A 26,766-nucleotide genomic window follows, 5' to 3' on the forward strand; every position below is an offset into this window, starting at 1 on the left:
ATGGCGGGAATCAAGCCTCCTAAGCCCTTCGACTTCCATAACGCAGCGGACTGGCCCGCCTGGATGGACGAATTTGACGACTACAGATTCGCGTCTGGGCTACATGAGAAAACAGACGAAGTTCAAGTAAGGACTCTTCTCTATACTATGGGCAGAAAGTCGAGGGAGATTCTTCGGTCGCTAAACGTAAAAGACGAAGAAATGGAGGACTTCAAGCTCGTAAAGTCTAAATTTAACGACTACTTTGTCCACACCAAGAACATAGTCTACGAAAGTGCTCGCTTTAATCAACGCCGCCAACAACTGGGAGAAACAGTAGACCAGTTCGCAACCGAGCTTAGCAAGCTAGCAGACAGATGCGAGTTCGAAGGCATGAAGGAACGCCTAATAAGAGACCGCTTCGTAGTAGGACTACGGGACCAGGTTCTTTCGGAGGAACTACAGATGGACCCCAAGCTAACGATGGCCACTGCTTTGGCAAGAGCGCGTACGAGCGAAACCGTAAAGCAACAGCAAGCAGAGCTAAAAGAGCACGAGGGCACAGTCCCAGAAGCTTGCGTCGCCGCAGTAAAGCCCAAGAAAGCTGCTGCAAAGAGCACGTTTACTCGCTGTCAGAAGCCCGCTTATCATCAAAATAACTGCAGCTATTGTGCCGGACCATTTCACCCGCGAAACAAATGTCCAGCGCAAAAAGAAAGGTGCAGATTTTGCCGGAAGTTGGGCCACTATGAAAAGGGATGCCGAAAAAAGAAGCAAACAGACACAAATCTCGATGGCATCGCCGAAGCTGATAGCAAGTTTATTGGCACGGTCCAGCAGTGTGCGAACACACAATCTGAGCATTTCGTCACGGTAAAGATAAACAACCAGACGCTCCGCATGAAAGTAGATACGGGAGCCGAGGTGACAGTCGTCGGTGAAAGTTATCCTTCCACCTTCTCTGAAAAACGCAACCGATCTTAAAGGACCGAGCAATACTAGCATTCGTACGATCGGAAAGTTTGACGCTAAAATATCTTGGAAAGACAGCAGTTCACAACAAAGCATTTACGTCGTGCGGAACTTGCGCACGCCCTTGTAGGGACTGCCAGCCATCAAAGCTCTGGGAATTGTTCGTTTCCTAGATGGATTAGACACTGCTGACGATATCGGAAGCAAGTATCCCAAGATATTCCAAGGCACGGGTACCATAGCGGGAGAACACACTATACGCCTTGTGCCACATGCAACCCCGTACAGTCTGTCTACACCGCGACGGGTTCCTATTCCCATGAAAGAAAAGGTCAAAGAACTGGACAGGCTAGAACGAGAAGGAATGATACGGAAGGTCGAAGAACCGACAGAATGGTGCGCGCCTATCGTTCCTGTAATGAAGCCGTCTGGAGCAGTAAGGATCTGCGTTGACTTGACTAAACTGAACCAGTTCGTCAGACGGGAGCGTCATCAACTGCCAACAATTGAGCAAGTTATGGGAAGCTTCCAGGAAGCAAGAGTCTTCTCTAAACTGGACGCGCATTCTGGTTTCTACCAGATAAAGCTTTCAGAGGAATGTCAAAGGCTCACGACGTTCATCACGCCGTACGGGCGGTACTGCTACCGCAGGTTGCCGTTTGGGATTACATCCGCACCAGAAATCTTTCAAAGAAAGTTCTCGCAAGTCCTAGAAGGCCTAGACGGCGTACTGAACTACATGGATGACATTCTGGTGTACGGCAAGAACCAAGTGGAACACGACAAGCGGCTTTTTAACGTCCTCGAACGACTTCAACAAGCAGGCGTAACTCTCAACAGGGAAAAGTGTTGTTTCTCAGTTGAACAGGTTGCATTCTTGGGAATGATCTTCGATGCTAACGGCGTGCGTCCAGACCCCGAGAAAGTTAGAGCAATCAAGCAATTGCCCAGACCCCAAAACGTCGCTGAGGTTCGATCCTTGTTAGGCATGATGAACCACCTCGCAAGGTTTTTACCTGATGCAGCTTCAATGTCTGCTCCTTTACGCAGCCTCCTCAACAAAGACAGCGACTGGTCTTGGGGACCTCAACAAGAGGCAGCTTTTGAGAAGATCAAGACCACTCTCAGCTCAGACAGATGCCTGGCGAGGTACAACCCCCGGTACTCGACAATTGTATCGGCGGACGCGTCTTCACTGGTGATTGGCGCAGTACTCCTCCAGGATCAGCCATCTGGTGAGAGACGTCCAGTAGCATATGCCTCCAGATCGCTCACAAAAACAGAGCAGAGGTATTCACAGATCGAAAAAGAAGCGTTAGCTTTAACTTGGGCTGCGGAACGCTTCGACGAATTCCTAAGAGGCCTCACGTTCCTATTTGAAACGGATCACAAGCCTCTCCTCCCGCTACTTGGTCGGGATCCTCTTGATTCTCTACCGCCAAGAATTCAAAGGTTCAGGATGCGTCTTATGCGGTACTCGTTCACGCTTACACACGTCCCGGGGAAAAGCATTGCTACGGCGGACACACTTTCTCGGGCGAGAGTGATGAACACGGCGCTTTCTGTCGGAGAGTTGTCTGAAGCAGACGTTTCGGCTCACGTGGAGGGAGTCGTTCAGTATGCGTTCTCCGACGACATGCTCGAACGCATACGCTCAGAGCAAGCAAATGACCCCGAATGTGCGTCGTTGCTCGAAGCTTGTATGCAAGGTTGGCCTGCTAAACACCACACACCACAACTTCTCAAGCCATTCTGGGCGCATCGTGGTAACATCACGGTCTGCAAGCAGTTGCTTTTAAAGGACTCAAGGCTGGTGATTCCACGAGCGCTGCGGAAAGAAATGCTTCGGAGGGTTCACGAGGGACACCAGGGAATTGCACGCTGCCGCGCGAGCGCGAAAGAATCTCTCTGGTGGCCAGGAATTAGCAAAGACATCGCACAAACCGTGGCCAACTGCCAAGCATGCGCCACAGAGCGTACCCAATTTTCCGAACCAATGATTCCATCGGAAACAACCGAGCTGCCATGGCAGAAAATCGGAATTGATTTATTTGAGATGAAAGGAGCTGTCTATCTTGTCGTTGTTGATTATCACTCCAGGTACCCTGAGCTGGCCCTGCTGGATCAAGGAACGTCGTCGAAGGCGGTCATCCAGCATCTGAAAAGCTGCTTCGCCAGGCATGGGATACCGCAAACGGTAATATCGGACAACGGACCACAATTCATCTCATTCCCGTTTGCTGATTTTGCAAGAAACTACGGCTTTAGGCATGTCACAACAAGTCCTCGTTACCCACAAGCTAACGGGGAAGCTGAGCGCATGGTAGGGACTCTTAAAAGACTTTTGAAGAAGGCAGAGGACCCCTACATCGCCTTGCTGAACTATAGAAACACGCCGGGTCCAACAGGCTATAGTCCAGCGCAGCTGCTAATGAGCCGCCGCTTACGCTCAAAAGTACCGTGCATGCCATCCGCGCTAAGGCCAGAAGTAGTAAAGGCTTCTTGGAAAGAGCAAGACGAAAAATACAGACAAAAACAAAAGATGTATTTTGACAAACGTCATGCTGCGAGACCTCTTCCCTGTCTATCCGCAGGCACTCAAGTATGGCTGAAAGACAGAGGCGCCGAGGGCACGGTCCTTCGTCCTTCCAAAACACCGAGATCCTACTGGGTCCAAACTGAAGGAAAAACCGTACGCAGAAACAGGCGTCATCTGTTCCTTCTCCCACACGGAGGAGAAACAAGCCCCGTAAAGTCGGAGCAGCATCCACGAAACAACGAGCCAACGGAGGCGACGGACAAAGACATCGTAGCTACGAAGTCGTCTGACATCCAAGAGCCTCGTTCATCGAACGAAACTTCAAGTCCAGAGCAAAGAACGACGCGATATGGGCGCGTCATACGAGCTCCGAAAAGACTCGGTATTGATGACTAATTTGTGAAATGTTTTTCTTTCTTGGCAGGCCCACGATGCTTATAAAACGGGGAAGATGTGACGTCATCCTGCTGCATTCCGTGGCCGCCTGTTCCAGAGACAAGCGCAGAGACACGCGCTATCTTTGTTTCCATCATCCGGTTATCACGAGTCATGTGATCATTCTGACTGTATATATTTCACGACGAAACATTAAAGAGGGCTTTTTTTCTTGGTCACGATGTAACGAGCGTCTGTCGATCACTCTGACGAGCTTGACAGTGTTTGGCTTGTCCGGTAGGATTCCGTATTCTGGTCGGAGACCTTGCTGTCTGCGGCTGGCTCGCTGTTCAGCGGTGGCGCCGATCTCCCCTTGACGGTGTGGGCTAGGCTCACGGCTGGAGGGGGGTGTTCGGTACATGGACCGGGAAGCACCTCCACCAGATGTCACGTGGTCGTGACGTCGACGAAGACCGCAGGTGAGGTGTCCAAGATGAAACTCTTTATTTGGCCGAACTTGTGGCCGAGAAACGGAAAGTTAATTTACAGCAATACACACGGTATGCACTGATAGCGGCGAACAGAGCGTCGACCGTGTATCAACTCACCAGCGGTGAAGCGCGTCGGCATTTATACACGTGCCGTCCAATATTCCAGCGTTATCGCTGGTTGTCGCGCAAGATCTAGAATAAGCTCGAGTGTTCGCGTCTTGCGCGCAATCTTAACAAAACGATCTATAATAATCGCGAAGCATCTCGAACAATGAGGCGCGGGTTGCAGTGAGTGCCGCTGACAGTCTTTGTGGTCGAAAACAGAATACAGAAAAAGTGATAAGAAACGCGCGTGGCAATAGCAACGACATAGAAGCAACCTAGAAACAACCTGCACCACTTAGATAAGGACTAGAAAGAACCTAGAAGCAACCAGACTAGTCTTCTGGATCGTCCAGTTTCGCTGTTTCAAGCCTTGCGTGGCATTGTCTTCTGCAACACGTCCCAAAAGTATACCCCCTCGCAGTGATCAGTTTTGTATCGTAGAGTGCTCTTATACATCTAACGTATAAACATGTATTTTGTTTTGCAGCGAATGTTTTCTGGTTAGATATCTACCCGCCGCGGCAGCAAAAGGACCCACGGCTTTCAGACAACCGAATACTACGTCGGTATCGTCAAAAGCTGAGCATTACCAAAAGCTTTATCTGGTGAAAACACGAGGGCGACCGGAATTTCGCTCCCTAAAACACTTTCAGTCCATTCTGTGAGCCGAATCTCTTTTGTCAGAAACAGGGCGGAAAACCTGGATTATGGCATCCCGCTTCTGCACTTGGAATCAGGCGCAAAACAAGGTATTCTGGGAATGGCAACGAGATGAAACCAAAGCGCGATTTGAAATGAAATATGTCGCTCATTTTTCCTAAATGTATGTTTAGGTTGGAGATAAGAAGCTACGCGTTTCTTTTCTTAAGTGTAAGCTGCTGGTCTTTTTCTTTGTTCTTGCTCCTAAAGAGCTGATTGCTTTTTCAGCTGCTTGTAACGTTCTCTTAAAGGATATACGGTCATTTGTGTGAAGGGCGCAGGTGCTGCCCATTTCATAGAACGATTTTCTCAACCGCTTGTACGGTGCTAGGCGGTTTGTTTGAGCACAATATTTTACCGCGGAGTTCTCCGCCGCAGGGTGGCGCTTTTTCCGTCATTCCACCATGTATGTGCTTTCAAGAGGAAAGACATTTTCTTATTTTCTCGCAGTGTATGATGCATTGTCCTAGTTTGGTAATTTTTTTTACAGTGTGAAAGCGAGAAAAGCAAATGATAATTGGTAGTCTAATTTTCCTTTATCAAATATTAAGAGTTCCTTTTGCGCAGTGCATTGCGCAGATAAAAAGTGCGGGAGTAGTAGTTTTCCTGTGTGTAATCAGCGCTGCATGTTATTTGCTTTTTTTTTTGTTTAGTTCACAATACTCATGTCCCAAGGAGCTGTCGCAGGAGTGGTGAGTATGAAGATAGTACAAACGCGCCTTAACAAACGATACCCGCATTGGGTAAATGCGGTATAATTTGGAACGTCCGCCATAATTTAAGAACACGGGGCGTTTTTGCATCTAACTCTCCGCTAACCTTTCCTACATCCCCTCCCGCCTTCCTCCTGGTTCAGTACGCTATCAATTAAGGGCAGAAGACTAGGCGACGGCTCATCTAGTAGGTTCACAGAGTGGCGGGAGATAATAGCGCCCTCAACTAAAAGGCGCCACCTTACGAGGAAAATGCGTAACAGAAATAAACATTTTTCTCTCTCCTTCTTCTAATCGGCTACTTCTTCCTTCTTAAGCCACCTAAAAAAGTGTTCACTGACGTCATAGAAGCCGCCACTTTGACAGTTAACACAGCTGATAAGCTGAGCTTTATCTCGATTTGCCTATCTCCTGTAACTGACGCCTGAGTTGCAAGTTTTGCATCATGGAGTATGTTGATGTCACTTGAGTACTCCGAATACCGCTGCCGACTACGCAGATCTCTATATTTCCGACTCCTCTGCAAAAACACATTTGCACTGGCGACAAGTAATTAAGTCCTGCCTTAACTGACTTTGCTGCTCGCTCCTGCGTAACCCCCCTAATCTATCTAATCTACTCGCTACTTGCGGTACATTACTTCAACGTGGAATGTTTCATTGGTCACTGTTGCAGTTCGTTATGTTCGTTTATAAGGAGGTCTGCTGCTTTGAATCAGAGAGTAGGATCCTGAGGATTTGCTTTTTTATCGGTGTGAAAACCAATTGCTTGCCTTGGCGCCAATTTTGTTGCTTTCGTTCTCAATACGGGGTAGAGCACCAGCTATCCCAAAGTCGTTCGGATGAAAGAACTGTACTGGCCAGAACCCCGGCTCAATCTTGATAAGAAGTCAATGATTACGGGCGAGCGGAAAACGACCGGAATTTTTGTTCTCGTGACGGAAGGTCTTTCTTAATGCATCTACGAGGGAAAATAAGCTGGATTGCATCGGCGTCTATTTCATTCTCGCTTGTATATTTGCCCTTGTTTCCTTCTGTGTGTGTTTCCTTGTGGTCCTCGTGGTTTTTGCGCAGCGTATTCATTGAGTGTATTGTTGACGTTTCTTGTGACATTGGGAAGGTTGTTTCTTCGAGGCGGCTGAAATGTGGAAGAAACACGAGCGATTACATGGGCTACTCAAGTGTGAAAGTCAGCTCACAGAATATTACAATAATTGTGCTGCATAAAAACTAGAAGCCCTATACCTGGCAGGCAAAAACAAAAAATCGTCACAAGGTAGCACGAAATCTTGTAAATAAGCAAGAACAAGCATAAACAAGGAGAATGCATTAAAGAACTGCTCTCAGAAGATGCCAATTTCCTTTCTTTCTTTTTTTTCATCTAAGAACGGGGTAGCTGTCTCGACAACGCTTTATTTCCGATCCAATAAAGATGCTAAATTTGTAAAATTACTTTCCGCGTATCAAGAATAGATGAATAATGATCCGGCAGCCGTTGTGTCATGGCGCGCAAAATTGCTTGCCTATACAAGGCACTGCTGAATATTTTAAACGCGGAAACAGCGTCATGTCGCAAAAAAAAGAAAAATACAAGTCTTGAAAGATGAAGTCTTACTGGCAGGAGCCGTACGTAAGAAAAGAAATTAACAAAAAGAATTGTGTTTTTGCGTGTTCTTGCAAGACCCGTCAATTCTATACTACGGTGGTCGTGGGAGTACAGAGGTGCCAATTTTATGCACTTAATATAGGTGGAGATTAACGATTGTGCGACACCATCGATCTCGTTTGTATAACGGTTCGGGACATCAATGCAAGTGCTCAAGCGCACGTATTTTTTTAAAAATTATCATTATTGAGAAGCATGCAACTGAAGAGAGACAAAACACTACTTATATAGCTAGCTTAACTAGTTATTACAGGTCAGAGGCCGTGCTCACGTTAACAGTTCGCGCACTTGTCCAGAGCACTTTCTTTGGCGAGAAGCGTATACGACCAGGATTTTTTTTTATCAGTACCTATCCGCGGCAGTAAATATGTAAGAAGCCAAACATAAAGGCACAGCAAATGGGCCGCGGTCGGGTAGTAGCGCCCATAAGCTTATAAGGCGGCTCACCTATTCTACTTCCGATTCAGGCTTTCCGGACCGATACTGCTGCACTCAATAACGCTTACGTTTAGTCGGAACATCAGGGCGCGCCTTCTGTTCTTTCGAAACTCCGACGACACCATGAGGTCTCGGCGAAATAAAAGGCCTACGGTGGCTTATACCTATTGCTCCGTATTCTCGGAGTTCATTTTTCTTGATATTCGGAGCGTGTTTTTCGGAGTTTATTTTTTGGCGGAAATGCGGCATTTATCGGAGTTTACTTACTTGGTAAATTCCCAATACTCCGAAATTCGGAGTTTACTTTGGCATTATTCTGAATTCTTTGATATCTTAGATGAATTGGTATTTGAGCACGAAAACATCAGAACCGACGAAGCGCATTTTATTTGGTGGAGGGTGGGAACGCACAAACACATGAACATACAAGCAGGAATACTTGAATACGAAACAGCCATACGTTTGTGCGTATTACAACCTTAAAGCTTGTTGTAATACACGCAAGCATACTTTACGAGGCCCGTATATTCTATGTCGTCTGGCGCGCCCCAGTGCCGCCAGGGGACCGTACTGCAATATGTCGTCTCGCGCTCTCGGGGACCCTATACACACGATGACTTCTTTCGCTCTGTGCGCGACAAGCCCTTTGTTAAATGTGCGATGGGTGGGGTCTACGAGGTATTTTTGACTTGAAGTAAAGTTTATATCGGCCAAAGCGGCCGAGGTATCAATGGCCACCTAGAACGCGCCATTTCAATAAAGAACGGAACAAAGTCACATTGGCCAATAAAATAGGAGTTTATCGGATAAATACGAATTGTAAAAAAATTTACCCGGAGAGTGTTTATCGGACTTTTTCGGATTTATCCGAAAACACGGAGCCCTACTTATACCGCATGCGGGTAACAAGAAAACCAACTGTGGTGATCCGAGCTTCATGCTATATCATCCGCGGTCTCGGTACGATCCGGCGTGCGCAAAGTGTTCTAGCGCGCTTGATGCTTTTATATGGCCGTGTCTGTGTGTGTGCGGGGGCGGATGAAACGGGTGAGGAAGTGAAGCAAGGGAGCTATTCTCGGACTCTCCATTTAGTGGTCTGTCCATTTCGGCCGCCGTTAATTGACCGCAGCATGACGAACAGCGCACCCCCTGTTCTTGGTCCTGCTTCCGCAACGTCATTTTGACGAGACGGAGCTTCCACAACACTCGAACATAAATGAGAGTAACGAAATGCAGTTCAATGCGGCGAACGAGCCTCCCACGATCCGCTCTCGGTCGCGCGAATCTCGGAGGCCGTGCATTAGCTCTGATTGTGTGACTGCGTTAGTCCTCGATTTTAGGTTTAATGCGGCCTCCCGCTTAACGCATCTCCGCGATTACGTCATGGCTTGCCGATTTTTTGCGGCGACTTAACGCGTTCTGATGACGTCAGGCCGAAGTGGACATGTTTATTGGATGCACAGTTGCAGGCTAGCGTCCCATGAGCAGGCGGGTGCAGGCTGTCGGCCGCAAGAGCTTACTGAAGCTGCGGCGCATGGCGGAGCGACGGAAAACTGCATTTCTGGTACTTCGTGCACTAGACCATGGCATAGAGTGGTGTCCATTACATATTACAAAAGAGGCTAGAAAACTACATATCATAACTTCGACACAGTGCTAACAAAAAATGAGCAAGTACATAAAAAAAGCATAAATACATAACAAAACTACAAGAAATTCGCTAGATTACAGAAGTAACAAACATATTTAATGTATTGAACGAAAAGAACAATCAGAAAAATTGTACATGTATGCTTCGCAGCTCATTCAACGACATCAAAGCTACGTCCGTACCATTTCTTGCAAGTTCATTTCGCAAAGTTGGTAACGTGTACCTGAGCATTTGCTTTCCGTAGGTCGCTTTTTCGGTTTCTGCTTTTCGGCAGAAAAGCAGAAACCTTGATAGCCTTGACACACAGCGTGGTGTCAAAGGTATCGGCACTTCCGCGCCCGGCACGCCTTGCGCATGCGTGTCCCACCTTCACAATCGGACATGTCTCGCTGCTCCGTTCCCCCTGATGCGTCTTTGACACTTGTGGCAGCCGCTGAAGCCCCGCGTCACCATCGCCGCTGGTCAGAGCAAGGATGGTCAGCTCATGCTCTCCTCAGTGGACGGCCGAGGGTCACGGAAGCAGGTGAACATGAGCGAACTATTAAGGCGAAAGCCTTAGATACCTCACCAAACGCGAAATTTGACCGTAATGAGAGCATGACGGAAGGAGACACCAGGAGGCTGGTACATGCCTTCATCATTAGCCGCATTACATATGCTCTCCCGTACCAACTCACATGCAGATGAGAAGCAGAGCAGGTCAACATACTCATACGCATTGCCTACAAAGCCGCATTGGGCCTCCCCGACTGCACTGACACAGAGCGCTTGGAAAGCTTGGGAAATTATAATACATACGACGAACACCCTGCAGCCGTATTGATCGCGCAGAGAGAAAGACGCAACTCGACGATGCAAGGCAGAGTATTGCTAAAGAGGCTTCACTACCCGTTGGCACCACAGTTCTGCGGTGAGGAGACACGTCAAATACCCAGAGAAGTTAGGGAACACATACACGTCGCCCCGATCCCGAAAAACATGCATCCGACGGTTAATGCCGGCCGCAGACGAGCAAGAGCGGTGGCGCTGGAACGGTTACGAAATAACCCAGACACCTATTATACAGATTCCAGCCCATACCCAACGAGGCAAAAAGCATTTGCAGCGATCGTCACCAATGGAAACCAAGCGATCACGTCGGCGACAATACGCACGAAGAGCATCGCCGTAGCAGAAGCGGCGGCCATAGCACTAGCCATCCGGGCAGCAGAGGGCAACGGACAATCTGCGCACGTTATCACAGATTCACAAGAGGCTTGTCGACTGTTTCTCAGAGGCGTCCTTCCCCAGAGCGTCCTACGCATACTAGGATCCAACCTCCAAGAAGACCACGGCATCACATGGTGCCCCGCTCACGAAGGTGTAGGTGGAAACGAACGGGCGGACCGCTTGGCTCGAGCATTAACTTTCCGAGACGCGGACATGCCGACCCAGGCGGATTACTTCATACCTACGCTGCCGCGAGATATCCTCGAGAGCCAAAGACGGGCGCGGCAGACAATGGCGCCACCCCACCCTAAACTCACAACCTGGCAATCCAGGGACTGGAGACGCCTACAGACAAACACATATCCGAACATACACACACTCAGTAAAATGCGGCCGTCCCAATACGCTGACCGCTGCCCTTGGTGTGGCGACACACCAACACTCATTCACATCACTTGGAATTGCCGACAAAGACCAGCAGAGGGCAACTCGCCGCTCATCACACGCAACGAATTCGATAGGTCGTGGGAGGTGCGACTCACCCGGCAGGACTTGGGAAGCCAGCAGGCAACCTTGGACCAGGCCAAGCGAGCCGCTCGGGCCAGTGGGGCCCTGGAATAGGGGCTCCAACCACGGGAACCTTAGTTTGCCATTTGAATAAAATGTTTATTCCTCCTCCTTGACTGTAGGCGTCCCGCGTCGGCGGCGTCTCGCGTCCTGCGGCGTCGGGGACCAGTGATGCAAAAAGTCATCATCACGTGATGACGTCACCACATGACGTCACAGATCACCAAAATTTGTGACGCCATCGTGATGTCACAAATTTCGGCGTGACGTCACGTCACGTGACGCAACGTAACATGATGTCGCCATCCCATGACATGGTTGCTTGGTCAAGCGTGGGCCAATCACGGAGGCAGTGCAAAACCAGATGAAGTGCCTCCTATTTTGGAGGCAGTGCAAAAGCACGCTCGGCGCGCGAAGCTTTCGGAGGGTGGCGGGGCAGGATCAATACATACTCTTTCAATATATTTATCAATCAATCAATCAATACAATCAATCAATACTTTCAATCAATGCAATACTCTTTCTCTCCCTTTCCTCCTCACCTTCGTGAAGAGTAGCAGGCTAAAACCCGCTTTCCAGGCCTACCACTCTTGATTAAACATTACCTTCTTCTTGTGGGCCATTATAAAAAGGCGCCTCGTTGCCAGAAAGCTCCATATCGGCAACGCTGATGCTCTTCGGGAGTGAGATTCACCAAACATGGAACTCATCGAAAGCACAGCGTGCAACTGTAAGAGCTCTAAATGAGTACACGCCGCAGTGAATTGCCGAAGCCATCTCTGCAGAAGGCCACTACACTGGAAATCAACTTACAGGTCAAAGTTACCATCGTATTGATTTATTTCAGCAAAACCTTGGGTTCAATATATAAATGTTCCCCCATCATCTATTGGGTGCTTACTTTTTAAATTAGCCTCGATGAAGCCTTCGCATGGTTTCATCAAAATTAGACCTGTGCGCGTAATGTCTTAACATTTCACGTCCAGCGCCACTATGGAGGCTACGTGGCATACGCACTCAGCAGCCAAGCGAGATGGCAGTAGAAAACGGTTCTGTGAGGGTGGAACGCGAAAAGAAGCTCTGTGCCGTGCGATGCGAGGAAGTGGAACACATAATGACTCAAATTCCTACTGCCATGTGCCTCCGAACAAGGAAAGGAAAAACTCGGAATTGTTACGTTCGTAATAGAGAGTTTTAGTATAGCGGAAAACGCTTACGGTATCGTTAGCGTGCGTTTCAACGTTAACGCTAAGATGGAACGCGCTGCGTATGAATTGGTGGTCTTTTAGTACAGCGGAAGGCATTCCCGCTAACGCTAACGCAATCACACACGGCGCCATCTAGACATAGAAACACTAAATGCACTGTAGAATCTACAAGCGCACCACTACGTCGAGCTCATCCAATGTCACCGTTGATGCGCTTCCGTTATCGCCGAACGCCTATTCGTGGACTGCCGCGGAAAATGTCACAAGGGATGCGAATCGTGACAGGTCTATCCTTGACTTCTGGCCGTATTGGCCATATCTTGGAAACAGGTGGGGGGGGGGGGGGGGGGGGGTGTGGCTCAAAGTCTGCCCCATACATTCAGTTAATAGGGAGGGGGGCGCTGCGATGAACCTTCGCCCGCCTTCGTCCCCCCCCCCCCCCCCCTCTGAAAGGGAAACTGCGCACGCCTATGGGTGAAGTCATAGTCAATGACGGCACACTCTTGAGCTTAACTGAAAAGAAATGTAAATTGTACCATAAAAACCAACCAACTCTTATAGCATATATATCTTATAGTAGATAAGCTCAACTAGGTGACCCACAGAGCGCGAGAGCTGACGGACCTCGCCTGAATGGCCTTTCGGGGCGCCCTGCGAGCCGAAAGAGACAAACTAAACAAATCCAACGACATCACAAAGACACACCAGTAAGCCCGCAGAACCTTCCCCGAACCATAAAAGCACATCAACAGGGCGCAAGGTATGACCCTACACCAAATACAAACGAAAACTTTCCCGAACCCATTTCAAAATCTCAAACGAATATTCCCCGAGGTCCACAAAACATACAGACGCACCCAATGAAAACAGGGAACAGCTACACCCGAATACATGTTGTGGGAATGTCAATTCCAATACAGGAACGAGCCAAAGCCCCACGACCATCTCGCGGAGATGTGCCGCCGCGCTGCGCAGCTCAGACCTCGGCGACCAAATCGGGGCCGTCCGGCGGCTCGCGAAGCGGCGCTGCGGCAAGATCTCAACGTCCCGTCGTGGGAGACCAGAACCCGGTTCTTCAAAGCCTGCAGGACCTCTCAATAACTTTATTTCCATCCACTTGGGGATCGACAGCCACATAGGTTGGGAGAAACGTTTATCCAGACAACGCTGTGTGGCGCGCAAAAGACGCTCGGGAGCTCAGTCATCCATCGAGGAAACGAGCGGCGATGATGACGAAGCGTTTCAGCGGCTGCCACAAGCGTGGAAGACGCATGAGGAGGAACGGAACGGCGAGACATGCCCGATAGCGAAGGTTGGGCACACATGCGTAAAGCAAGCCATGCGTGGCAGTGCCGCTAGCCTCAACACCACGCTGTGTGATGAAATATGGCGCAGCAATGCAGTTTCCTGTTGCTCCGCCATGCGCTGCAAATTTTATGACCGACAGCACGTTTAGAGCTAACACGTAGTGCCAGAAAGAAGAGGAGACAGACTGACGAAAGAATAAAAATAAACGAAGCCTTGAACATAGTGCTGTAGCTAGTTGTATAATCACACACTGCTGAGGCTGCGCTTGAGCACGTCAACAGCTTGGAAACAGATTCAATACTCCCGTGAGTAGTGAGTCAGTCCGAAGGTTAAATGATTGTGTTTGCGGAAGGAAAGACGCACACTACATATCGGGCAATCAAATAGCGTTTCCATCGTTGGGAATTAATGATTTCACAGCTTGAAAACTTCTTTCGTAAGAATTGGACGCGCTCAACTTCAGGTGGTCGCAATGACACCACCTTGCTATGGTCAAGAAAGTTCACAAGCGTTAGCGGCGACGTTCTCGCTCTGGAACGTGCATCGCGTATCGGCGTCCACGACCTCACACGGCCAACTATAAGTATACGTGCTACCGTCTTCCTTCATACATTCACAAACTTAACGTTACATAGAAGCCGGCATACTTGTTGCAAACAATTCTATATCATCGTTAATAACTCAATTAATGGGCACACTGCAGATATGAGCAAGCGCTTTCTCGTGCAACGTTGCTGTCGACTAGTGGGAGTGTTCGTACACAAATTAATGGCAAAGAGTTGGGAGAGAAACAGCCGTTGTATACGTATGTACGGTGGAGATGGAAACAAACGCGGCATCTACATTCTTCGCTGTTTCACATTTACTTAAAGTGATTGTTACCTGGATGGTGATAAAGAGCAACTAGAGTCATCCATAATACAATCAAGAAGCATCCAGCACCTTTTTATTGCCCCCAAGATCAGAGCGCGATGAATAAAGCGCGCCGCGCTGTTCTCGTTTCTTTCCAACCCCCTTGTACGTACGTACATATTGAAATTACATACTTGTACAGGACAAATTTGCGATTCTACACGCTTGTCAGCTTAACGTGTGAAGCAGCGTACGGAGACAAGACACAAGAGGAAGGAATGATTAAACAGCACCAGCACAGTGGTGGTCCTGCCGAATTGTCTCTTGTGTATTGTCTCCATGTGCTGTTTCATACGTAAAGATGAACTGCCACCAACTCGTGCAACATGCAACTTTACTATGCTTGTTAACGTTTCTGCAATGCTGCACTATGTTGCGCAGACGAGCTATGGTTAGTGCCTAGTTCATACATCATACAAGCGTACAATGCTTCACTGACCTTTGTTCTGCATGTCTTGTTGCTCGTTTGACACGGTCCATCTCCGAGAGGCTGCATAGCAGGCGAACGCCGAAGTGGTAGCTGTATCTCTGTGTCACAGTGCGTGACGCGCCGCAACTATCACGTTTACGGGGCCCATGAGTGAGAGAGTCTACCATCACCGCAGGCATGGCTTCGTCACTGAATGCCGTTGCGTCACTCGTTGCAGGCGTGCACAAAAGTGCGGCCCCTTCGCCTTTGTCGCCGTCGTTGTAACCGCCATTGTCGCGCTAGTTGCTGGCTTCCTTCTGATCTCGTGCCACGGCGATTGCTATTTCAGCGTCAGATATATGGGCTAAACCCAACTGCCCACGTGATCCGTACGTCCGCGCGCGTTTGACTTCGATCATCTGCAATAAGCACCGGGTTCTGGTCTGACATGCGCACTTCGGCTTGTCTAGTCAAGTCATGCGAAGAGCCTCTCATTCGACCGTAATCGTAGGTGCTTTATTGGTCTAAAGCCCGGCTTGCTTTCCTTCTTTCTTCTTTTTAGTGCTGCATCACTGGCTCGAACGAATGTAGCCCGGACGCGGCGCTCTTAATACTGGAATAAGCCACTTCGTGCAGCGCTCGCAATGGAAAAAAAAAAAAAAGAAAAAGGTGTTACGAAATATGAAATCTGTTGCGTGCGCTTGTAGAATACGCTGCGGTGGTCTGGTGGTCATGGCGCTCGACTGCATACCCGAAGGTTGCGGGATCCGCGGCGGCCGCATTTCGATAGAGGCGAAATGGTAATGAACACCAGATGGTCAAAATTTCCGGAGCCCTACTACGGCGTCCTTCACAATCATATATTGATTTTGGGACGTAAAGCCGCAAATAATAGTAATAACAACAGAAAGTGAGAGGGGTATATAGGCCTGTTCCAACAACCTGCACCACAATGTATCGCAGGTAACAATAATAATATTGCGCTTATGGATACGCGCGTACAGCGATTACAATTACTATGCGCAATGTCTCGTACGTGTGCGAAGTGTCATAATTAGCCGCAAGGCCTATTCATATAATGCGCAGCTCCGCAAGAATACTCACGATCATTTGAGCCCTTACGCGGAAGTAATAATTCCTGCGGTTTTGCCTAATTCCTGCGGTTTTGCGATTGAGGCACGTCGAAGCGGAGGGCTCCGGAAATTCTGACCATCTGGTGTTCTTTAGCTTGCGCTGACATCACACAGTACATGATCCTTTATCATTTCGCCCCCATCGAAATTCGACCGGCGCGGCCGGGATCGAACCCGCGACTTTCGGAGCAGCAGCCGAGCACCGTAACCCCTGTACAACCGCGGGGTACTTTATGCGGAAGTGCTTTCAACATCTCGGTATATATACGGCATAAGCGCTTTCCGGTGTTTTGCATCCACGGGATATTGCGTAACCAATGACGACTGAAATATGCGGCCTCTTTGTGAAAGATCATTGCGAAGCCACTACAGATAGCAACAATGTGCGCGCAAAAACAAATTTTTCGTTGAAACAATAACGGCTTCGAATATAGACACAGCAGGTGTCTATCCTTCTTTCTGTTCGAAAAGAGGTTGCACTGTGGTCCCAAAGTTTCGGCTGCTGACCCGAAAGTCACGTGTTCTGTCCCAGCCGCGGCGATCGCATTTCGACGGCGGCGAAATGCTAGAGACTCGGGTACCGTGCCATCTCAGAGCACGTTAAAGAACAACCGATGGTCGGAATTTTCGGGGCCCTTGACTTCGGCGTGCCTCAGACTCACATCGCGGTTTTGGCACGCAAACACCCAGATCTTATATTGCTGCAACCAAGCAGCGTACCAACAAAATTGTCAGTCACAAAACACTCGCAGTAATGGGGGACATCGAAGAAGCATGGCCACGTGCACGAACCCAGGAAGGACAGAACGAAACGCGAAGAAAAAAAAAAACAGAGTGCCCACGCGCTGCGTATCTCTGGCAGGCAGCTGCGCACCTGCGTTACGGCAGAACATCCAGGTACATTGCCTGTCATAAATCTCCGCCACGAAAGTGCGCGGGCAGGAAAGAAAACGGCGCGACCACATCACATCGTATGCCCGCCGTCTCTTTAACAGCAATGCGTCTCTTACTTTTCTCGCGGCACCACAGTCCCACGTACGCCGCAACAATCGCAACACCGTTTTCTCATACTTCCGTCACGTCGCCGGCGGTTTCGAAGAACGGAGCCACCTGTGCGGTCCCCAATTTTACGCCTTCCTTATTTCTGATGCCTCGCCGCGCTCGCTCTTTCGGAGCTGGTAATCAGGCCTTGACGAGTGGGCGGTCCGCTCCCTAACCATTTGTCTTTGTCGCCCGGGACGGCTACAAACGCGACGATAACCGCGCAAAACTAATGGAAACGGAGAGTACTGAGACAAGCGCCGAGGTTATACGGGCTCCTCGAGAGGTTGTTCCAATGGTGGGTGCTCGGCTGCACCTTCAGAAGAGACGGGCCGGGGGACACACACACATATTCTTGGCGAAGGCGTGTACTACGTCATCCGTACGCGCGTGGCGGCCGTTGCGGGGACGCGGTGCATGTCGTGGACGTGGCGTGTGAAAGATGACGTGTGTGCGCAGTTTTGTGCGCGTCTCTCTTTTTTTTGCTTCCCCCGCGAGAACGGACCGAGAAGAAGGGAATGAGGTCTGCACACACACCACGCGGGATCGACCGCAGTCTGGAGAAAGTTATGAGCGTGGCTGACAGTGTGTGCGTTCTTGCGAGCCTCCGGGAAAAAAAAGCACAGAAAGAAGGTGTCTCAGAAGCGGCCTTTGCCGCGTGTTTTAGGTTTTTGGTCGGGATTATGAGCAGGTCGTTCTTTAACACTCACCGGCAAATGTGACGCGGATGGACCTCGGCGATTACAGCGCCAATCTAGCGGCGTCGTTTCTCGCTAAATTCAATTTGTGTCTTCAGAAAAGAAAGAAGTAGTTGTGTGTAGAGGGGAAAAAAAAGAATAGGGGGGGGGGGGGGATGATGTAGAGCATTATGTACTTTGCTATATCAGAGCGGTCGGTTTTAGCACGACCGCTCGAGAAAAACAAAGATAGAAGAGCCCTGCTGCGTGCCGCGAAAATGGCGGAAGGCGTTGTTATGATCGCCCCCTTCTCCCCTTCGCTGCGGGGCGCCGGGACAGAGTAAAGGAGGCAGCCCCGCTTTGCACCGAGAAGAAAAGCGAGAGGACGCGCTCTGCAGCTTCGCACGAGGGGTTCAGCTCGGCTCGCTGTCACACCATTATCGCCGGAGTCGAAATGCGACACCTCGCGCCTAAGTGTCCCAGGAAGAGCCGCGACGCTGAGTTTCCCAGAATGCGGGCAAGTGCGCTGCAGCGCCATGTATCTCCCGGTGACGTCTGTGCTCGGGTCCGCGCCAGCTGCCGAGACCCATGCTCTGGGGCGAGGGGGAAGCCTGGCCTGCGGCCGCCGTTCGACACCGCGGGTGGTCAGCGAGGAGCGAGACGATGGACTCGCCGCATCCCGTCTGCCGGAGTACACTGTAGCCGGAGGCCTGTTTTCGGCGAAGACAAGAACTTTACGCGTGCGTGTGTGTGCGCGCGCGGTGGGGGCGGTGCCCGCGAGGTGACCAGCGAAGATCGTGGCCTCATTGGCAGGAAACATTGTCCCCCATTTCCCTAATTCTAACATCTGGGGACTGCGGGGTGTGTAAAAGGTGCCATCGAAGGCATGAGAGGAGAGATCGGGAACCAACGTTGAATCTGTACAGTTGTATATAAATCTCTGGTACTCTTCATCGGCTTCATGTACGGTTCCTACAACAGCAGCGCCTTTCGAGGACGAGGTTCTCAACCGCCTGCCTGGACGCGACGGAGCCAGCGCAGTCGAGAGGGCCTCTAAAACCACAACACTGGTGGCAGCGGACGGGATGGACCTGGTGACATGGCACTGCATTTGCGGGTGAGCGTTCGGTTTTTGCATTGAGATTTGCCAGGCTTCGGACTCTGGGTTAATAGTTTGAATTCCTGGGAATCGACAATTGTTGGGTGCAAAGTGCGTTTGTTTAAGCACCAGTGAGAGGGCAAAGCCAGCGCTTAAAAGCAGTGACCATGGACCTGAGGAAGTTGCGAAAGGGAGAATTGTTGCTGCTGTGCGAGGAGTTGGAACTTGAATGTGAGGAAGCCATGAAAAAGTGCGACCTATTGAAAAGAATCGACGAAAGCGGTAATGGGGCGGAGGACATTCTGATTGCTTGGGAACTAGTTCAAAAGACTCTGAAGGAGGAAGAAATTAAGAGAGTGTACGAAAAAGAGAAATCAGACAGAGAGGTAAGGAAGCTAGAGTTAGAAATCGAGAGACAGCGCTTAGCGATTCAAGGAGCGTTAAGCGGCACTCCTGACAGAGCAAGCGAAGGAGAATCCTATCGTATGGACAAGTGGATCCAACCATTTAAGATGGGGGAAGATATAGGCTTGTTTCTAGTGCAGTTCGAGAGAACTTGTGAAAAGGTGAACTGCGCTCCGGATACGTGGTCGCAGAGGCTTTTGACGTTGCTGCCCTGTGAAGCTGCGAATGTTGTGGCGAGGCTCGATGTAAGGGATGCGGACGACTACGAGAAAGTTAAGTCGACCCTCCTAAAAAGGTACCGCCTCTCTACAGAAGCGTTCCGGCAGAGGTTTAGGGACTCAGCAAAAAAATGGAATGAGGACTATGCAGAGTTCGCATATGGGCTGAAAACCAACCTCATAGAGTGGCTGAAGAGCGCGGAAGTTTACGAAAGCCGTGATAAGATCGTTGAGTGCATTTGCCTAGAGCAATTTCTTCAGCGCATTCCCCAAGCAATGAAACTATGGATACAGGATCGAGATGGGGTTGACACAGTCGAAAAGGCAGCTGAACTGGCAGATGAGTACGCGAGGCGTAGAAAACTGAACGCGGAAGAGGGCCATGCCGAGGGCGGAAATACGCCGCGGAAACATTTTCCCACTAAGAAACCTGCACAAAATAGAAATCTAGAGCAGGCAGAAGCCCCTAGAAAAACCCCAGAAAAGGCTCAGCACTCGGACGAGAGTGGTTCGAGACCGGAGGCGGCCGAAAAGGCAACAAAAAAGGAATTTGAGGTGCTACAACTGTCAGGGGTTCGGGCATATTTCAGTAAAGTGTAAGAAGCCACGTGTCGTGTTCTCATATGTGGACAGTAGCGAAGAGAACTTGGAGCTTCTTCGGCCGTACCTGCATGAACTTAAAGGGGCCCTGCAACACTTTTCGAGCATGCTCAAAAAGCGCTGCCGATCGGTAGTCGAGGCTCCCGAGAACACGCGAGCCAAATATTATAGCGATGCGCACGGCCTGGAATTTACAATAAATTCTCAAAGTCAGCTGAAAATCGCTCCCTCTTCTCTCGACAAATGATGTATTAGTCCGCAAAATATGACGCGATTGTCGGCAGTTCCACCATTGGCTGATGTTATAATCACGATAACACCTTCATTATTACTTTCGTTGTTAATTTTGAGTTCAATAAGTAGATAATATGTATGTTTATATTCTGTTATCGCGTTAAAAACACCGAACAAACATTAATATTAGCACTACCGGTCTCACCGACAGCTCGTCTGCTCGTAGTTGCGTGGTTCCGTTTTCTTCGCCATGCGCAGTGCCGAAAACGTGAATATTTCTGTGCTTTTGACCATCGCCGGTTGCCGTTGAGAGTGGCAGCCGTTCGAGTGTTGCCTCGTCAGCTGGGAACTGCATCGTCGGCACGTTCTCACGACCGACCGAGGCAGCCGTGCAGCATGTCTCCGATAACAATGCTGGCGTCCGGTAATGGCGGCGCTTCGGGGTCGTCTGCCAGTGCCGTCTTACGAGGCGGTGTATCGGAGTATGGGCCGAAACCGATCTCAGCTGTCATTCGTTCCAAACGAGCGCGCAGGTTTGCTTCCATGGTTGGCAAAGCGATGAAAACACTACGGCGTTCGAGGTGCACACCCAACATTACCAAACCGACGCGCAGCACGCGCGATACACAGTGCGATCGACTCCGCTCGACGAGAACGACGCAAGCCGACCGGAAGTGGCGACACAGACCACGTGGTTGCGCCCAGACGTCAGAGAGAAAAAAATGAAGAAAAAATTTCCGCCGGCGCTCTTGGGCGGAGCCTCGCTCCTCTGCGCTCCCTTCCTCGACTCGCTGCCTAGCTCTCCGCGCGCTCGCGGCGTTGAGTTGAGGGAGAAAGCTGCGGAACGTGATCTCTATAATTTGGTAACACCACTTAGACCCGACGGATTCGAAAAATTTTTGCGGCATATGACTCGTGAAGAGTCATACGTCAATAATGAGACTATTCCAATATAACTAAGAAAGGTGTTGCAGGGCCCCTTTAAGGTTAATGGAAAACCCTGTAGAGTGCTTAGAGATAGCGCCGCACCACGGACGTCGTGCACCCGTCCTATGTTGCCGCCGATGATTTCACAGGGGAGGTAACGTGGATAAAGCAGGTACTAGAGGAGCACAGTGTGTGCTTGCCAATGGCAAAAGTTACTATTTCCGGCCCGTTCGGAGAACTCGTAACAGAAGCTGCGGTCTCGAAAATGGTGCCATTAGAATACCCCTATCTGTTTTCTAACCGATCTGACCGGCTGTTGCGTGAACGTGGTCAGAAATTCGGAGAGGGAAGGGTGCAGGCGTTGACCCGATCGAAAACCCGTCAGCTTGCCGCACAGCTAACGCAAAACTCGGGAGCGGACACACCTGAAAGTGAGCAAACATATCCGAAATCGGTAGAAACGACCGAGGAAGAATCGGGATTTAAAACGAGTGAACCCGAGGAAGTAATCCTCGAAGGCAGTGGGTGCGCGGATGCTGAAACGGAGGAACCAGAATCGGAGAGTGACGGGAAGGGTTTGCTGCTGGCGCCGGGATCGCTTAGTTTTGAGAAGCTTTTGCAAGTAGACAGAGGGTCCCTAGGTGCTGAGCAAAAGAAAGACCCCAGTCTAGCGCGTTTGCACCTCACGGCCAAGGAGGGAATTGCTAGACGCAACATCACTATGCACGAAAAGGGCGGACTTCTGTATAGACATTACAAAGACCGGAAAGGCAAAATTCTTGACCAGTTGGTAGTTCCCGAAATGTACCGCAGGGATATTCTCAGTCTGTGTCATGGAAATGGATGGTCGGGACATCTGGGCGTGAAGAAAACAAAAGAAAGGCTTCTTATGGAGTACTATTGGCCAGGGTGTTTCAAAGACGTAGAGCTGCTGGTGAAGTCATGCGATGCGTGCCAACGGGTTGGAAAGCCGGGCGACAAATGGAAAGCCCCTTTGCGACTCGTTCCACTCATCACGGAGCCCTTCCGGCGACTTGTGATTGATACTGTGGGACCTTTGCCGAAATCAAAGTCAGGATACAGATACCTCCTAACGATGCTATGTCCGGCAACTAAGTTTCCGGAAGCGATTCCATTGAAAGAATTGAGCTCCTCTGAGATAGTGGACGCTCTGCTGACAACCTTTTCACGCATCGGTTTCCCCACCGAAATTCAGGCCGATCAGGGAACGGTGTTCACCAGTGCATTGACAACCACGTTTCTCAGAAAGTGTGGCGTGAGGCTGTTACACAGTTCTGTATATCATCCCCAATCCAACAGCGTAGAGAAACTGCACTCGGTACTGAAAAGGGTACTACGTGCCTTGTGTTACGAGCATAGAGAGGACTGGGAAAGCTGTCTACCCGCCGCTCTCTTTGCATTGAGAACCGCCCCGCATGAGGCTACCGGGTTCACGCCGGCGGAGCTGGTGTACGGGCGAACTCTCCGATCCCCTTTGCGTATGTTACGAGAGTTGTGGGAGGGAACAGGAGAGAGCCAGACCGTCGTGGCTTATGTACTGCAACTTCTGGAGCGTCTAAGTGTCACGCGTAAACTGGTGGAGGAAGGCATGAAAGCAGCTCAGGAAACCGCGAAGGCGTATTACGATAGAAATGCGAGGCGTAGAACTTTCAACGAGAGCGACAAAGTCATGATTTTGCGGCCCTCACGGAAGAACAGGCTGGAAGTTCAATGGGAGGGGCCAGTAGAGGTAGCGCATAAGCTTTCTGAGACGAACTATGCTTTGCAAATGCCTGGTCGAGGAAACAAAATTAAGATTTACCATTGCAACTTAATGAAACCGTATGTCGGGAGAGCAGAAGTTGTCAGCATGTTGTTAAATGTACAGGAGGAAATGGCTGACGATCTCCCAGCGTTGGGAGCGGATACATGCACAGAGCGCAGTGCAGAGGAAATTCTGGCTCTCTCGGCGAGCCGTGGAGTTCTCGAAGAGCGACAGTTAATGGACCTGAAAGAAGTGTTAGGTGAATTTCGCGACAGCTTTAGCGGAAGGCCGGGAAAGACAAATCTGATGACTCACGAAATTGAGCTAACGTCATCCGAGCCGGTCACATCGAAACCTTACAGGGTTTCTCCAAAACAGCATCAGATCATTGAGGGTGAAATAAAGCGTATGCTAGAGCTTGGGGTGATTGAGCCGACGGAAGGTGATTATACCTCACCCATGATACTGGTGCAAGTGCCGGGTAAAGATCCGCGTCCTTGTGTCGATTATCGGAAATTGAACACAATCACCAGGGATCAGCTTTACCCTATACCGAACATTGAGGAACGGGTCGAGAGAGTAAGTGGCGCTAATTACATTTCGACACTTGACTTGGTAAGGGGATACTGGCAAGTGCCTTTGTCAGAGAGTGCCAGCCGTTATGCAGCATTTATTTCTCCGGTGGGCACATTTCGGCCTCTTGTGCTAAGCTTTGGACTTAAGAATGCACCATATAGCTTTTCAAAGTTAATGGATATTGTACTCAAAGATTTGCACGACTATGCCGTCCCGTATCTCGACGACATTGCCATCTTTTCGAAAACGTGGAAAGAACATGTGGCACACTTGAGAACTGTGTTGACAAGGCTGCGTGAGGCGGGACTCACCATAAAAGCCGAAAAATGCAGCTTCGGCTGTTCGCAGGTGACATATCTGGGTCACGTGGTGGGACGAGGGACCCGGAGTCCGTCCGAACTCAAAATGGGGCCTATAGCTGCGTTCCCGCGGCCTCAAAACAAGCGAGATATTCGCTCCTTTCTGGGACTGGTCGGGTATTACCAGCGGTACATACCCGGTTATTCTCAGATAGCAAGCCCACTGACAGATGCGCTGCGAAAAGGAAAACCCGAAAGAGTAGCTTGGGATGCCGAGAAAGAAGGTGCATTTATAGACCTTAAGAGATTGTTGATATCAAGGCCAGTGCTGCGAACCCCTGACTACACTAAGGAATTTGTAGTGCAATGTGACGCGAGCGACAGAGGATTGGGCGTTGTATTAAGTCAGGTGGGAGAGGACGGAGAGGAACATCCCATTCTCTATGCAAGTCGCAAGTTAACAGTGAGGGAAGAGGTGTACAGCGCCTCAGAAAAAGAGTGCGCATGCCTAGTATGGGCGGCACAGAAATTGTCCTGCTACCTGTACGGAGCGAGGTTCACTTTCGAGACGGATCACTGTCCGCTAACTTGGCTGCGCCAAATGTCAAACAAAAATGGACGCTTGCTCCGATGGAGTCTTATCCTCCAAGAGTACAACTTTTCCGTCCGGTATAAAAAAGGTAAAATGAACGGAAATGCCGACGGACTTAGCAGATTAGTTTGATTGGTAAAGCGGAAGCCTTTACTTAACCTTTGGCTTGATAATGTTCACGTTGCCGTTGCCTAAATAGTTCCCAAGTTGGTTTACTTTAATACTTGTAGTGACGATTTCGGTTTTCGTGAAACTTTCAAGGGGAGGATGGTCACTTGCTTTATTTTAAAATGCCTCTCACTGTTCAAAATTTTAATTTGTCTTTTGAGCAATGTTTCTTGAGCCTGGTAGGTTGAAAGCAGAATCCGAATGCTAGTGCGCGGTGTAGCGTTGTGGCGCCGGGATCGTTCTTTCTGCTGTTTCCCTTTGTGGGTGGTTCTTCTAGCTGCGTGTCTGCAGTCATCGTCGACTCCAAGCCACTCTTCATGGCCAGCAATTGGGATCCTGGCCATTCGAGAGTTTCCTGGCCCCGGAGGAGCTGTTATGATCGCCCCCTTCTCCCCTTCGCTGCGGGGCGCCGGGACAGAGTAAAGGAGGCAGCCCCGCTTTGCACCGAGAAGAAAAGCGAGAGGACGCGCTCTGCAGCTTCGCACGAGGGGTTCAGCTCGGCTCGCTGTCACACCATTATCGCCGGAGTCGAAATGCGACACCTCGCGCCTAAGTGTCCCAGGAAGAGCCGCGACGCTGAGTTTCCCAGAATGCGGGCAAGTGCGCTGCAGCGCCATGTATCTCCCGGTGACGTCTGTGCTCGGGTCCGCGCCAGCTGCCGAGACCCATGCTCTGGGGCGAGGGGGAAGCCTGGCCTGCGGCCGCCGTTCGACACCGCGGGTGGTCAGCGAGGAGCGAGACGATGGACTCGCCGCATCCCGTCTGCCGGAGTACACTGTAGCCGGAGGCCTGTTTTCGGCGAAGACAAGAACTTTACGCGTGCGTGTGTGTGCGCGCGCGGTGGGGGCGGTGCCCGCGAGGTGACCAGCGAAGATCGTGGCCTCATTGGCAGGAAACATTGTCCCCCATTTCCCTAGTTCTAACATCTGGGGACTGCGGGGTGTGTAAAAGGTGCCATCGAAGGCATGAGAGGAGAGATCGGGAACCAACGTTGAATCTGTACAGTTGTATATAAATCTCTGGTACTCTTCATCGGCTTCATGTACGGTTCCTACAACAGCAGCGCCTTTCGAGGACGAGGTTCTCAACCGCCTGCCTGGACGCGACGGAGCCAGCGCAGTCGAGAGGGCCTCTAAAACCACAACAGCGTGCTGATTTAGCCGTGATCGTCGCGCCGCAACAAGGATGTTGAAAGACAGTGCATGTGTCTATGTGTTACTTGTTTTGTTGAGAATCCTCCAAGCCTTGGCAAATCTTATTGGATCATCAGTTCTCACCTGGGTGTATTTTTTTTGTTATTTTTTTCCAGCTCCCCGGAGCCGGTAAGCTGAAAGAACAGGAACGCTGGTCAAATGATGTTCCATCAAAGGCAGGGGCGCGCAGCGCCGAACTATAGTTATTAGACATACACGAGGTGTTATCCTGGACACTGTCAAATTCTGACATCTTGTCAAATTTCGTAATGACGACATTTTAAGCCAATCGGAGAGGCCGGAGAAGCCCTCCGGGCCAATCAGACTTGACCAATGGCGGAATTCGACAGTGTACAGAACAGGGGGTGTAGGACGCACTTTATCACACGCGATCAAAAGCATACGTCACCGGGATGAGTCACGTGGGCAGACCGGCTCCCTCTGCAAAAAGCACACGATACTTTTAGTGAAATGTGACATTAAAAAACTAGAACGCGTTCAAAAACGAGCTGTGCGTTTTGTATGCAAAAGATATGACAGGGATTTTTCTCCGTCGAATTGTCTTCCTCAACTAGGTCTCACTACACTTGCGAAGCGTC

General features: G+C 50.0%; 1 protein-coding gene across 1 annotated transcript; it reads left to right on the forward strand.

The window, feature by feature from the left end:
* On the forward strand, positions 1-25,397 carry LOC125758637 (uncharacterized). Its single transcript, XM_049416049.1, has 6 exons — positions 1-477; positions 1,532-1,587; positions 2,002-2,186; positions 19,073-19,185; positions 21,669-23,181; positions 25,252-25,397. The coding sequence occupies exons 1-6, from the start codon at positions 1-3 to the stop codon at positions 25,395-25,397; spliced, it is 2,490 nt and encodes an 829-aa protein (XP_049272006.1).
* Positions 25,398-26,766: the final 1,369 nt, after the last annotated feature.

Source organism: Rhipicephalus sanguineus, chromosome 5 (genome assembly GCF_013339695.2).
Source record: "Rhipicephalus sanguineus isolate Rsan-2018 chromosome 5, BIME_Rsan_1.4, whole genome shotgun sequence".
Lineage (NCBI taxonomy): Eukaryota > Metazoa > Arthropoda > Arachnida > Ixodida > Ixodidae > Rhipicephalus > Rhipicephalus sanguineus.

Excerpts from the sequence above, each read along its gene's own strand:
- LOC125758637 (XM_049416049.1), top strand. The coding sequence starts at position 1 with ATGGCGGGAATCAAGCCTCCTAAGCCCTTCGACTTCCATAACGCAGCG. Across the intron at positions 478-1,531 it reads TAACGATGGCCACTGCTTTG|ATAAAGCTTTCAGAGGAATG; the intron begins GCAAGAGCGCGT and ends GGTTTCTACCAG. Across the intron at positions 19,186-21,668 it reads CAGCGGACGGGATGGACCTG|CGCCGCACCACGGACGTCGT; the intron begins GTGACATGGCAC and ends GCTTAGAGATAG.